General features: G+C 42.1%; 1 protein-coding gene across 1 annotated transcript; it reads right to left on the bottom strand.

Annotated features, from left to right (window-relative positions):
- Nucleotides 1-4,307: 4,307 nt before the first annotated feature.
- Nucleotides 4,308-13,843, bottom strand: LOC131251689 (small ribosomal subunit protein uS3y). Its single transcript, XM_058252576.1, has 6 exons — nucleotides 13,669-13,843; nucleotides 13,410-13,557; nucleotides 11,891-12,062; nucleotides 6,385-6,439; nucleotides 5,913-6,044; nucleotides 4,308-4,819 (listed from the first exon to the last, which is right to left on the bottom strand). Exons 1-6 carry the CDS (start codon nucleotides 13,693-13,695, stop codon nucleotides 4,652-4,654), a joined length of 702 nt encoding a protein of 233 aa, XP_058108559.1. The 5' UTR covers nucleotides 13,696-13,843; the 3' UTR covers nucleotides 4,308-4,651.
- Nucleotides 13,844-15,431: the final 1,588 nt, after the last annotated feature.

The raw sequence follows: 15,431 nt of genomic DNA, 5'->3' as shown, positions 1-15,431 counted from the left end.
CCAAGCTCCCCTCTTCCGGTCTTCCTCCCTCTCTCTATAGGACCTGTTTGATTTTTGAAGGAAATGGTAATTAGTAGGTAAATAAGTAATAATTACTTACCAGGGAATTACCCCTTCATTTCCTGCGCCTGCATTGACAGCTTAGCTTTTTGGCTTTAAATTGAGGATGGCTGCCAAATGAATATAGGGCTCACGGTGATGTACGTGACGTATCAACGCCGTTCATCCTATAAGTCGGCCTGATTTAGGTGACAAACCCAAAAATGAGGCAGATCCAAAGCTCCAGTGGACCACACCATAGGAAATAGTGGAAATTGAATGCTTGCCATATAAAAATTTATGTGGCCCGTAGAAGTTTTGGCTGAGGCTAATATTTGTGTTTACCCCTTATCAATGTTTTTATGACCTTATAAATAGGTTAAATGATATATAAACATTAATGTGGGCCCAATAAACAAATTAACTTTTAATGGCAGACGTTTAAGGCCATTATTTCCTGTGATATGGGCCACTTGAGCATTGTATTTGTCTCAATTTTGGACATAGGCCCTAAAATCTTCTAATAAAATAGATGAACGGTGTGGATATGTCATGCACATCATAGTGGGGTCCACAAATGTAAGTCAGCTTTTTCAGACCAATTTTCGAGGAGAAAATTGCACTTGAAAATTCAAACAGGGGAAAAGGTAATAATGACCTTTTTCAAGGGTATTTCCCTATTCCCTCAAAATCAAACAGGCCCATAGTATCTCCCTCCTCTCTCAACCCGATCCGGCACCGCTCACCTCATCCATCACCCTCTACCAGAGCATCAAAGGAATACCTGTTCTCCTCCCAGGAGAGAGAGAGAGAGAGAGAGAGAGAGAGAGAGAGAGAGAGAGATGGTTAGTCTGCCCCACCTCCACGCTCACTCCCTCGCCTACAACGCCGCTCTCACCCTCCAATTGAATTCTCACTTCGCCACCCGTCAACAGATCAGATCCAAATCTCTTTTCTTCTTCTCCTTAATTTCTGATGGATCCAATGGATCTGATGATCTGAATTCAGATAGGTAATCCCATGGGCCCCACCGTGGACACATGCTAGCTTCCCTTGTTAGTTTGTCACCATTTAAAAAATGGTGGTGACCGATCCTCCTCGTTCGTGGCACTGTTCTAAAGCTATCCAAAGACCATCTAGATCGTAGGTCTCATTGTAGATGGGGTTATTATCTTCAAAATCATGCTGATTAAGCGATCCGAACCATCCAATTAATGGCTATGAAATGGGTGGTTAGAAATAAAATGGTGAGTGGTCCACATTTGAAGGAGAAATAATAACTCAGCTCGAAAGCTCGAACCTGGCTCGAACTGGTCCGATTGTTGATCGAGCCGAGTCGAGCTGGAGATGCTGGCTTGATCACCGATCTGAGCTGAGTTCGAGCTGGGTTAGCCTGGTGACCGAGCCAAGCCGAGCTGAGGCTAGCTCGACCCAGTTCGACTCAACGTACACCCCTAGACCTAATGAACGGTGGATCCTACAATTTAAGTCCTGAAATTAATTTTGTACAGTTTGATTAATCTATCAAGATATCATGCGAAATTTTAATGCAATTGAAAGTAAGGATGTTCATTTGGTGTGTCCAATCATGCATTATATTAATAAAAATGCCCTTCAAACCTTAAATGGGCCAGGCTGGTCCAGATCATACTTTGTACGGGCTTATGGGCTTTTATACACAACCGATCTGGCCCAATTACTAAACGGGCCTAAATGTTAGGCCCGGGTCTGTCCTCAACAAGGTGATTAAAACCTGACCTGAAACGGGCCAAGCCTGAAAGTCCAATAGGCCAGCCCGGAAGTCCATGCTTGAGCCCGCGATGGGCCAGTTCATGTCCAAACATGTCTCCACATGGGTGCTTGCTAATTGCACACGCGTGTAGATCCACACACAAACATGAAACATGTGCGTGAGATCTGAGCTTTCCATAAAATACTAAGTAAATTGATGGTTAGATTTTATTTTATTTTTCTAGCCATTCATTTGTTTGGATATGAAGTGGCCCATCTGAGGAGAGAAATCGCCTGATCTAAACACTGTAACGCACATGATGGAAATCTCAGATATCACACACGTGTTATATTGGGACACATGCTCCGCGTGTGGATGTTTATGTCACCCACACGCGCGTAGAACTACAAAACCTCTGAAAATGGATGCTAGCATTATGTAATACGGAAGCGGATTGCGTACTGAGTAAACTCTGTGGGGTCCACCGTAATTTATCTATTTTATCCACTCCGTCCATCCACTTTACGAGATAATTTTAGGTCTATATCAAAAAAATGAAGCATATCCAAATTTAAAGTGGACCACACCACAGGAAACAGTATGAATTTAGCATCTACCGTTGAAAATTTATTGGGAGCCACAGAAGTTTTGGATCAAGCTGATATTTTCTTCCTTCATTAATGTCTGTGTGATCTTATGAACGGGTTGGATGACAAATAAATATCCACGTGGGCCCTAGAAAGGTTTCAACGGTGGAAATCACTATTCCCACTGTTTCCTGTGGTATGGTCCACTTGAGATTTGAATATACTTCAATTTTGGGGTAAACCCCTAAAATGAGTTGAAAAAATGGATGGACGGCATGGATAAACCACATACATTCACGGTGGGCCCAACAGAGCATTTTAAGTTATAATGCTCCTAGCTGCAATGGAACAACTGGACTATCCAATCCATTGATCTAGACTGTTCACTAGGTCCAACACACATTCATGGACAACCATGCAAGCATCGTACGAATCTAACAAATATTAACTATTCAATCAATGGCCTTAAATATGGATGGTCAAGATCATTTATACATGAATAGTTGTAATCAACATTTTGGTCCATTCATTTGTTAGATACATTCGTTGATTGATTTTTATTCTAAATAATCATTTTTGTTAGGCAATCGTAGACATCACTATAGAAAATATGGAAAAATCAAGGATGGATGGGATCATCAGCTCAGCATGATTTTTGAACGGTAGCCTTAGAAAATGTGTTCTAGACTTAATGGACAGTTCAGATCAATCGATCAGACTGTCTAACTGAATTGATGAAAGTAGAAGCACTAAGCACCAGAGCATTTCTCAAAACAAATTATCTTATCCGGCAGTTAGATGGACTTAAGATATTAATGGTCCCGGATCTATCACTAATTGGGCCTGAGTGGGTTTTTTTCATTACGGGTCTGAAACCGGTCCCTAACCCGGCCTATCCCCAAAACCTGATAGACTGGCCCATCCTATTGACACCCTCGATGATCCAAACCGTTGATCCAAACCGTTGACATCCTCAATGATTCTAATCAACGGTGATCCAAACAATTGACTTGATGGTTGTCCTAGCTTCTGTGCAATGCACACCACTAACTCATTGGTGGAAGGGCTAGGATCTTCCTGTTATAGACTGCGAGACATCTGCCGTCCATGTGGGGCCGTATGATCAACAATGTGGACTTAAAAAGTGGGCCCCACAAGTACAGAATCTATCAACCATTGTTCTGATGGGTCCCTCCAGCATGTATGTCATGAAAAGAGTGATAAAAAGAGAACTCAGCAGTAAACAATAGCCAAATGGTCTTTAGGGCGCATAGTTAAAGTGATCCCAGCGGTTGATATTATGGCCCCCCACCGTGGATGGCCCATTCAGTAAAGACCTCCCCCGGATGGAGGTCTGACACATCAACGGTTAGGATCATTGATCCATGGGCCCCACAGGTTCAAATCGGGGCCCCAGCATTGGGTCGCGCTTCTTACAAATACTAGTCGGAGGAAGATGTCTCAATTGGAAGACCGCAATGGTGAGGCCTACCATTTTCACGGTGGGCCCCACAGTTTACTCAGTACGCAATCCGCTTTCATTTTCAAGAAGGGTGATCTTCATGGTGGGGCCTACCATTTCACGGTACTGATGTCCTACAGCAGGCGTGAAAATTCGTCAAACCCGTGTGTGTGTGTGTGTGTGTGTGTGTATCGGCACAGACACCAAGTGGCACCCGAGAGAGATCCAAGCCACTAATCATCAGACGGTCATCATCTGATATCCTCGTCCAGAAAATCAGGCTACCGCAACCACCAACGGCCCACAACTAAAAAACAAATGGATTGTCGAAATAAGCCAGCCAACCTAATTTCCAGCAACGAAATCTACGGAGTGGGACCAACATGAAGAACGGTCCAACACGCTAGCATGGCCCACGGTGGAAATTCCACACTGATGAGCCTACAGCCTACAGCCTACAGCCTTCTCATCTGGACTACCAAAGAAAAGAATAAAAAAAGTCATGCTCTACATTAAAGAAGACCACCAATCAATCAGATCAAATGCCGACACAAGGTCAAAGGTCTAGATTCACCATCTTAACCCATGGGCAGAGTGGCAATAAACCAACAATAAACCAACGACAGGAAAGAATCGAGACTGTTCAAAATGCAAATATCAAACGCAAAAAATCCTCTCAAATTTGTTTGATAAAAAGACAGTAAACGGAAAAAAACAGCACCTGCTTGCCTAGAGCCGAAAATATCACTAGTAACAAGAAAAGGAAAGTAAAGGCATTTAGTATTCTTGATTGTAGTAGAAATGGGTGGCGAGGCAAACCCGACCGTGTTTTCAAGCAGCAGCCACCTCGATGTCGGTTGCCAGCATCGACGGCCTCATGAACTCCTCTTCTTCCTTTGGGGAGTGGATGGTGACCAGATCGGGCAGAGGCGTTGTTGGTCCTTGCTTTCCCTTTGGGTCCCAGTCCAACATGATCTTCACCTTGATCCCCAGGACACCCTATATATAATAACCCCAATAAAACCACAATTTTCACTACTAATGATTTTGTTGACCACATACATACAATTGATACTCTGGCAACTCATGATTCTTGATACACAGGCACTCAGAAATTGAGTAATGTAATCATATCGACCAAATTGTAGCCTCATGAATGCGTGTTCGTTGAAATCGGACCACTGTATGCTTTTTCATTTTTAACCACCAAATAATTGGTCATTGATCCGATTCATAAAATAATCAAGTGTAATTTCTTGTTAACAGTACCACTCAATTGGGACCCATAAGACTGCTTATTTTGAATTACTTGTTGCCATATGTGCAATGTCTAGGTGCCTGTACATCATCCATCACACTCTTCAAGAGTATCTAAAATTTTCAGGTTTACTATATTAGCTTCGGACAGAGCGGCCTCGCACTGAAATGGCCATATTCCTGGATACAGGCCCCAGCCAAATGGGAAATATCAAGTGCAAATGTTAGCTGTCAGCAACACCGTGATGTGTTGATGGCATCCACTCCGACCGTCACGCATGCCCTCCCATGTTTAGCCATATCCAAAAATTAGGCCAATCCATGACTAAGGTGGGCCACACAAGCAGGAAATGTTGAGAGGGGATACCTGCCCTAGATTCTTGTAGAAGGCCCACCATGTTGTGTATATTGACATCCAACCATTGATATGAAACATCCACCCAGGATTATGGCATGCCTCAAAAACCAGGCCATTCAGAAAATTGAATGGGAGTTGGACCTAGCGATGATCAGGGTTAGGTGTCCCTCCCAACCATTCATGCTCGTGTGGCCCAGGTCATGGATTGGCCTGATTATTGGGCACATGGCTAAACATGGGAGGGCATGCATGATGGTCGGAGTGGATGCCATCGACACATCACGGTGAGGTCCACATCATTTTTCTGCACCCCATTGTGGTGAAAACATCCGCACCAGATAATATCCCCCAGCCAAACAAGGCTTGTCTGATACATTTTTACATTTTCAAGCAAACTGCTGAATGGGCATTTCATAGTTACATCCAACTATCCAAACTGGGTGTTGGAGACTGAAAATCAATTTGGAGATTGCTAACCTGACGTAGGAGAACGTGCCGCACTGCCGAGTCGATGTATTCATTGACAGGCTGGCCAGAAGAAATCATGTATCCATCCTTGAACTTCATGGACTTCGCACGTTGCGCCCTAAGTTTTCCACTGACAATCACCTGCGGAAACATAAACATTAAAATAAAGGATCCACGTTAACTCAGGTTTCTTCAGCTGAGGAGCAAAATAACAAGATTTTGGAATTTCTGCCCTTATAAAATTTTCAAAAATCGTGAAGTTCTTTTAGTCTGTCATCATAAAATAAATAAGTAAACAAGACACTTGTGTTTTGACAAAAAGGAAGAACTCTTCCACACACAAGTATCATGTCATGATTTTTTGAAATTCTACTAATTATAGAAATCCCAAAAATCACTAGTTTTTTTACTTGTCACCCGAGCCAAACAGGGAAGAACGGAAAAAGAGCAAGCATGCAAATGAGAGAGCCTTTGAACAGACCTCGCATCCCTTAGCTCCACTCTCCATGATGAATCTCAGAACACCATAGCAGGCCCTAAAAGAGGCAGCGACCCATTAGCCAACAATTCTAAACCCCAGATAGAAAAGCATATGGATTCCATTAATAACAAAAGACAATAATATCTAGTATACAAGCCATTCTTTATGGCAATAAGTGCGAGATTCAAGTTATTATTTAAATGGGCACCCACCACATGTCCCATGAACCAAATAAACTAGGCCGACCAAGTCATCGGGCAGGCCATGTGCACCATTCAGACTAGTGATCAATCTTTGCAAACTGTCCATTTATTCCATACACATGGCCTGCCTAATGAGCACGCTCCCTTATTTTTGGTCGCAGCCACACACCATGAGGCGCAACAGATGAACAACCAATCTCAAACACATGCAGACAGTAAAATTTTGTATCATTCTATCATGATCTCTAGCCAGAATTCGAATTACTGTATAGGATCGAAGCAAGTTAAAATGCTAGTCTTCCACACAAGATCCTAAAATTGCATCAACATACAACAACCACTCACAAGGATTTCTTCAATAAAATTAGCTGAGGCTTTTGTTATGAATGTGGGAGGACACTCCAAGCAAACAGTAAGCATGAAAGAAGCCAGCTGGACTCCAAAAGATCCATTGATTTGAGTATAATACAAAAGCCTCCAAGGCTCATAAGCTTGCACTAGCCTGAAGGAAAGTCGCCGGTGCTTGGTACAACAGAACTTTTTGGGAGCTGTAAATTCTTTCAGACGGACTTGGAAAATGTTCCGACGAAATAAAGGTTTGGCATGTGACAACTCATAGTGGTCATGTGGGAGGATATTCCAAACTCCAGGCAAATAGGAAAATGCAAGAAGCCTGACAAACTCCATTAAATATCTTTTATTTCAGCATCGGTGAGAAGCCTCCAAAGCCCATAACTGCATTGGCCTGAAGAAAGATAACTGATGCTAAACAAGGAATTTATTAGGGATGCAACCTGGGTTGGGGTCGACCTGAACCCGACTGGCCCAACCCGTGTTCAGGTCAGGTAGGTTTAGGGTTGGAAAACACCATCCTGATTTGAAATCAGGCCAGGTTCAAGTTAAGCAAATTTAGGTCGGGTTGGGAATAATCACATGTATTTGGGTCAGGTCAGATCAGGTCAGTTTAGGGATGATTATAGACGAGTAAGGGTTGAGTTCAGGTTGTGCACTTCAGATTGGAATTTGGTTGGGTCATGTGAGTTGGGTCCACTTGAGGTCAGCTCGGGCTCAGGTAGACCCTCAGTCCGACCCATCCCACCCCTACAACTTACGGTAGAAAAGATCAAAAGCAAAGAAGGTTTTTTTTTTCCAAGAACTTCAACAGGGTTTGACAAATTCTAGTTCTACAATACTATGTATGTGAGAACAATCAGGCAAGCACACAAAGGTCGAGTCAAAAAGCTCTTGAAAGAGACTTTAAGGTGGAACGGACAGGTGTAAATATGCAGACTGAAGAAACATTAGTTATGCAATGTGCACTGAAAATTGATTAAAAGAACTGCAAGGTTAGGGTGAGAAACTTGGGAAGAGGATTTTGGAGTACCATTGTGAGAGGCATTCCTAGGGCTTTGCAAACCTCCTCTAATTTGGTAAGACTCCTGGTGGTGACTCTTCAACCATAAACATGCAATAGATGCGCGCAAATCCGGGTTGTCCAGATATCATGCCCAATTTGTGAATGGATCATTACCAAAACTATACACGGAATGTGATTCTACTTGCCTGCTCCATGACTAGGAAAAATCAATTTATAATTAGTATTTTAAATAAATATTAATTTGCTTTCCATTTACCCATTTTCCCAAAGTTTTAAGTGTTCAGTCTCTCTCATGTGCAGAGCCACGTGGATCTTGCTAGTCACTCTTGCTACTGGTAAGATAGACAAGACTGAGATGAACAATGAATGCCAATGCAGTTAGACCATGAGAATATCCCCAGATAGCATCTCGTATTGATTTGTACAGTCTCAAGCCAAGTCGCTACTCGCCAATTTGTGGGGCCTATGGACCAACTCATCCAAGTCAGGTATGACCAGTGGTATCGAACCAGATGGCTATTACCGAATCCGAGTGGAACCAGAAAGTCGTATCAGACTCCTCCGACTCTTAAAACCATGGATAGACCTTACTCAACAGCTAGATAGAACAAACATTACGACAAGCATTTCGAATGAATATTTAATTATGAATAGCATATTCACCACTCTGTTGCACAAGAAGTTATGTGGCATAATGGTATTTTTGCAAAACAAGACCTACATATCCATGGCTTTCTTGATATCTATGAAGCCATGGTTCATATGACACATCAAAATCTCACCAGAAAAAATAAAAGAAACATAAAAGAGAAACAAAAGGAGAATAACCGCAAATGTATGCAACGGTGAATCAAGCAATATGCAAAAGTGAAAAGGATGAAAAAAGGAGATCCACAAAAGCTAAGGGAGCCAAATCAAACAATATATGGCCGTCCTATGCCTGCAATATGAATAAAAATAAATAAAAAACCAACATTTCATAGGCAATAAGAGTAGGAGGGGCATTACTGATGTAGTCATCTTCCGACACAAATTTGGCATCAAAATAACCTATTTGCTTTATAGATGACAACCATATATCAAAGACAACAACCAAGCAGACATCATTTCAGAAAGAAAGAAAAAAGGAAAACAAAAAAAACATTAGGGATGTTGAGTTCATCTTAATTATATTCCATAGTAATTATGTATTATAGATCTTTTTCTTTTGGTAGGGATTAAAATATGAGTTTTGCTAAGCGAATGCACGTATGCAATACGGCTCGTGTACATGCCACAAATGTGCCACCATGGCATTATATGTCCGAGATTCAACCCATCCATCAGCAACCCACCACTATATTGATGCCCTATCCCAAGAATAAGGTTGAACCACTTACCAGGTGGGCCACAGTTTGCAAAATAAATGTACGGCTATGAAAGACTTGGCTGAAGTTTTTTCCTAACCTATCCACCTATTTACAAGAACACACGCTGAGAGACCAGCCATTTTTGGGAAAACATGTAGAAGGTCGAATCAACCTGATGGATGGATTGGATCCCTTGCCCATGTGCCATGCTAGCACAAATGCACATCTGTATGAGCTTTATTGCACATGCATATGCACTTGGCAAAGCTCTTCAAATATAACCAACAATTTATATTAACTTTAATCTGATACGCAATTGAAGTCAACTAAGATGAGATGACCAGCTTGTTTTTAAGTGGAAAACAAACAAGCCATAACACATCTGGCATGGTAAAGAAAATGGGAATAAAAAAAGACTCACTAAAACATTTCAACAGCAAGAATAATATATACAGGACACAAATGACTCTTTTTTTAATATTAAAGACAAGATTGTTTGTGGACATGCATAGCCACTGAATCTTGGAGAACCACTAAGAATAAACGTTGGAAATCTCGTGCATTGAGCTTTAAACATTCTTTTGGTACTAATATGCACAGCTGCATAAGAATGTCGTCACTCCATGCTTAGACCATCAAAATCAGAATAAATTCCATGGCCAAATGGCATGTAGAAACAAGATTTATGTCGTCACCTTCCGACACAAAGTTGGCACGAGAATAACCTATTTGCTTTATAGGTGACTAACATCATGAGAGCAAATGCATGAAAGAACACAGGATACTATTTTATAGCATTGTATCAAAGTCTGATGGTTTGTTGTCTATTCTTTCCGTGACTGTCAATGTGCTATTAGTATGCAACACTATGAACAAAGACAATAGAAGGCATTGAATGTAAGAGACTTGTTTGCAATCTCTTACATTCTTTGTTTATAGTATGCAACACTATGAAGAAAGACAACAAAAAACATTGAATGAAAAATGAAAGAGACTTCTTTTCTTACTGACGTGCAGAGCTGCATAAGAATGTCGTCACTCCATGCTTACACCATTAAAATCAGAATAAATTTCATGGCAAAATGGCATGTAGAAGCAGGATTTATGTCGTCACCTTCCGACACAAAGTTGGTACGAGAATAACCTATTTGCTTTATAGGTGACTGATGTCATGAGAGCAAATGCATGAAAGAATAAAGGATAATATTTTGTAGCATTGTATCAAAGTCTAATTGTGCTTGTGACTGTCAATATGCCATTAGTATGCAACACTATGAACAAAGCCAATAAAACACATTGAATGTAAGCGACTTGTCTGCACCCCAGAGAAGAATAACAATGCAATTGGCAGATTTCCATTCCACGCTTACATCAAGAGAGCAATAACCATCCCTTGACCATTGCAGCATGGAAGGGCAATTCTAAATGTTGTCATCCTCAGACACAAGATCGGTAAGAGGAACCGATATGCTGTAAAGATGACTGGCATAATGAAGATGAGAAAATATGTGGAACTCATAAACACATATTGATACATTAATGAAACGAAAAAGAAAACAGAAGAAGACCCATGATCCCATGGATAAACTATTAACAAAACATCTGTTTGTGAACCACCTCGATAGTCCAACACGCGTGCTTGTTGATCAAAATCGTCCAACTGGTGGACCACTTCATAGAGGAGCTAAATCCCAGGAATGCAACCAACCAGATGATTCTCTACAAAGAGTTGCCCAACTAGAAAAATCCGATTGGTGAATGAAGAGAAGAGCAAGGTTTAGGGCCTGATCCGCCCCTAATTTTGGGCTAACGTCCTAACATAACCCGACACAACAAATGTACGAAGTGGATGTGACACAGTCATTACGTGCGGCCCCACAACCTTTCTCGCATGGTCTCCCTAATTAAATGTTTGGCGTTGGATACACTGAGAGAGGAGGAGAGGTATACACACATTAAAACAAGTGAAAGGAAGCAAGTTTAATCAATGCAGTCACTTGTGTCGTAAAATCTCAGCCATTCCCGACCAAGCAGCTACATTTTCATTATTAATTTTCATCTCTTAGCCAATGTTATCAAGACTAATTGTGAGGCAAAAAAAAAGTCTAAAGCTATCCGTGTTATATATATAGTAGAGATGGAGAGTTTTTAGCATGTAGTTTATATGCATGTCCATCTATGCATTGTGTGCTAAGCATTTGATACGGAAAAAAAAAAAAGTATACCGTAGAAAAATGAAATCTAACAACAGAATCTTCAAGTATTTATCACATACACTAGCCAAACACAGATTAGGCAATATAAAGTGAAGAATATGTATGCGATAGTCATCACTGAATAAAGCCTTTCCAAAACACAGTAGCACCAAGCAACAAGTGCAAACATACATCAGGACTCTTTTAACTTATAGCACATCTAGCATATTCCAAAAACTCTGAATAAAAGATCAGGTGAAATTGCATCCAGAATTTTGTCATGGCCTTTTTGTAACATGCTGTATGTTAACAATTCCAATGATGCACGAATTTACATACATACAGTTGAACAAAATGTGCGAATTGTGAAAATGCAAATACCTACGAACAGCAAGCCCGCCAAGAAGCTTGTACCGCAGCGACTCAGCCTGAGCAATGGCACAAAGCCCCCTGTTGTTCACCTTCTCTGCGTAAAGCTCAACACTGTTCTCTGGGAAATTGAACCTCTTCTGGACCACCGATGTCAATTCCCTAATTCGTCTGCCTTTCTCCCCTAATAAACACAAAAAAAAGAAAAAAAAAGACTATATAAATGAAATAAAGAAAAGAAAGTAACACGTGAGAATAACCTAAATTGTACTTAACAGGACCTCTATTGTAACAGTAACTACCCTTGACAATCGGAATTGTTCATGCATTGGGCCCTGCCTTGGATGAGCCACTATACAAACAACCACATTGGTCGGTTGTTTTTTAGCAAACACCAGTGATGAGGTGCTCTGGTTCCCAAACAACCCCTTCAAATTCAAGTACCAACAAGCAAAGATCCGTAGTTGTACAGACAAGGGGACTCAAGATCAGGGTTTCTGCTCTTGAGTGAATCAAATTGCTTTCAAAGGTCTGTACTCTGTAGTTATAAAGACATTGACCCGAGATCAGGATTTCTGCTCTTGAGTGAATCAAATTGCTTTCAAAGGTCATAGATACAGTCAGCTACTCAAATGGAAACTTGCATCCAAAATGAGTGGTTGATTTGAATGGAAACTACTCGACTAATGCATTTTATAACAGAGACAATTTAGCCAATACACTTTATCACAAAAGAACACGGCCTTTACAAACAAGAGTGGATACTGATTTTTCATACTTTCCCTTATCTGTTTCACAAGAGGCGTGACCTTCGATTGTGGATGACTGTTAAAACATGGGTATGATCAGCTAGAGGACTGTTGATCTTGCTCAGTCTTGCATTTGTGATCTCTGGCATTCAGCTACAGGATTGTTGGGTTCTTTTCCGCAATCTCTTTCTTTTCTTATTGATTTATCTGCTTTCCCTTTTGGGTTTGCATCATGAATGAACGATTCCCATCAAAGTGGAGAGATCCCGGAATAACAACAAAAGCATATCTGGTTTGATCTAAACCTATGCCAATCATCATAGTACAAGGGACTAATGGGAAATGATTTTTCGACATGATCTAAATGCATTTAAATTAGAGTATGGATGAGTTATGATGGTTTGGATTGCTAGGATCATCATGCATATTTCCACTAAATGGGCTGTCTATTTCGCTGATCTGACATTTTCCTGTAGTAATTTATCTGTGCCATCCATTTTTCAAGCCATTTATTGAACGGTTATGATTGCCTGACGTGTTTGATATTGGACTATTTTCCATTGAAACCAGACCATTGCTGCGTTTTTTTCCCTCACCCTACACTTCTCTAACGTGGCAAGACAACGTTTCGTCGATCCAAACTATCAATATAGCATCTTGCCATGGATGGGAAATACTCCCAACACCTCCCAGATCAGACGATCCTAACCGTTCAATCGCTGGATTACTACTCAGTTGAATACAGGCCGTTGAGAAATAAGAAAAAAGAGAAAAAGAAATACCAAGGACGTTCTGGGTACGAGTGGCACGGATGATGATTTCGGTACGCATGGGGGTGACTCTCACCTCCACGCCCGAGTACCCGTCCTCGGCCAGCTCCCTTGTCAGCACCTCGTTCAGCTCCGCGAAGAACACCCCATCCGCGACGAACTGAAAAAAAAAAAAAAAAAATACATACATGAGCATGTACAGAACGAAAGATAGAATACAGAGAGAGAGAGAGAGAGAGAGAGAGAGAGAGAGAGAGAGAGAGAGACGAACCTTTCGCTTTTTGCTCATCTGAGACATGATTTCCGAGGGATTGGAGAGAAGGGAGAGGGCGGATTTGCTGGAATGCGAGAGCTTTCCGAGAAGGAGAAGGAGATGGAGTAGGGCGTTTTTGGGATCTTAAAAGGAAGGGAGTAGAAGGAATCGTACGGTACAGGATTTAGGGTTTTTGTTTGGACGGACGGGATGAGAGCTGTGGGAAACGTTTTTGTAAAGCCCTAATTCTGCCAGGAGCATAGCACGGTGGCCCGCGGATCACTGCAAAATGTAGGTCTCGAGCCCAGTGTGTTAGAGTCCACACTCGGTGATTGGGAGGTGTATTCGTCGGGCTGGGCCACGCCGTGGATGTGGGCGGGACGAAGATGGGAACGATCGCATCATCCCAGCCATTCAATTAGTGGGCCTTTTGATTGATGAGTTTTGTTGGGGGAAAAATACGACTAGTCCGGAAACTCGGTTATGGAATGGACCAACTCTACTGACACAGCCCGAGGATCCGAGGTAATGGGTTCGACTGAGGCAAGACAGTAAAGCTTAAAGGAGAGACTTAACTCGGATTGCAAAAAATAGATTCCGACCGAGAGATAAAGAATCAAGAGCCATAGGCCGAATGTATAAGACACATAAAGTCGTCTCGGATAACGAGCCAGCAACGTCTAAAGGAGATCAACTAAGGTCCAAAAGCTAGAAGTCGCCCGATCGATCAGAAAACCGACTCATATTAAGTCGGTTGTAATGTCGGTTATCGGAATAAGAAAGAGTATCGGTTATGAGCCGATTCTGTTTCATTCGATAGAAGATAAGAAGCTCTGTCCTTGCAGCCAGCCAAGACTCATCTATTACTAGAGTCGGTTAAGGCCGAGCCGAGCATGGAAGAGACGGTGTAAGCATGAATACCGTCCCGAAAATCTTGTGAAATGATTTCTGACCCCAATAATCTCGGGATCGGGAAGCATTCGTAAGCAGATTACAATCAAATCAAATCTCCTAAGATTGGGGAGAGAATCCCTGCACGGCAGGACCTCTCACTCCTATAAAAGAAGGACGGGACGCAGAAAAACCCTTCCTACACTGCCTAGTCACTGACTTTAGCATCGGAGGGTCCCCGGCTCTAGTTAAGGTCTCCTTTGTTTCATCCTTGTGCAGGCGGTAGATCAGAAGGAAGGTTCACCAATTTTTTGCATCAATAGTTTGGCGCCGTCAGTGGGAAATTGTACAAAAAGTCGTTTTCCACGCTCTACCCAGATACTGTGGACGCGTTATAATGGTGATAACTGCAAGAACGATCCAACAAGAGCCGAATGAAGCCGCTATCACTTGACCGCCGGGTGCGAGCGTAGCCCAAGGAACTCAGAATCAACCTGACAATCGCTAAGATTAGGCTGCTCGTCCGGCGGCCTCTACTGCGACGAGAAATACCCAGTGGAACTGAGATAATGAGGGATTGGATAAAGAGGTCCAGGAACTCAGATCCAACATAAACGTTATGAAACAAATGTTGGAGCAGATACATCGGCAGCAAGTTCAGCCCTATGGTCAGACAATGAACGTCCCACAACAAGTAGCCAACCCTGAGCCTATCGCTCCGCGATCAATCCCTCAGCGAAGTCAGCCCCACGGTCCGTCCGAGTCAGCACCCGCTCATTCTACCACTGTTGTGCTGCCCCCCACTGATCTCCGACACGAGATAGATCGGCGGAGGCACAGCCGGCCTCCGGTTGAAGGGATGACAGAAAGCGACGAGCCCTGAAAAGCCG

The sequence above is a fragment of the Magnolia sinica genome, chromosome 7 (assembly GCF_029962835.1).
Source record: "Magnolia sinica isolate HGM2019 chromosome 7, MsV1, whole genome shotgun sequence".
NCBI classification, from domain to species: domain Eukaryota; kingdom Viridiplantae; phylum Streptophyta; class Magnoliopsida; order Magnoliales; family Magnoliaceae; genus Magnolia; species Magnolia sinica.
Note: the sequence above shows the minus strand (reverse complement) of the source record. Positions and strands in the feature narration are given on the sequence as shown.

Bases quoted from the DNA above. Each gene is read 5' to 3' on its own strand.
- LOC131251689 (XM_058252576.1), bottom strand. From the start codon at position 13,695: ATGTCTCAGATGAGCAAAAAGCGAAAG. The intron at 12,063-13,409 runs GTATTTCTTTTT...TGTGTTTATTAG, and splicing joins TCGTACCCAGAACGTCCTTG to GGGAGAAAGGCAGACGAATT. The intron at 6,440-11,890 runs GTATTTGCATTT...TGCCTCTTTTAG, and splicing joins GGCGGGCTTGCTGTTCGTAG to GGCCTGCTATGGTGTTCTGA.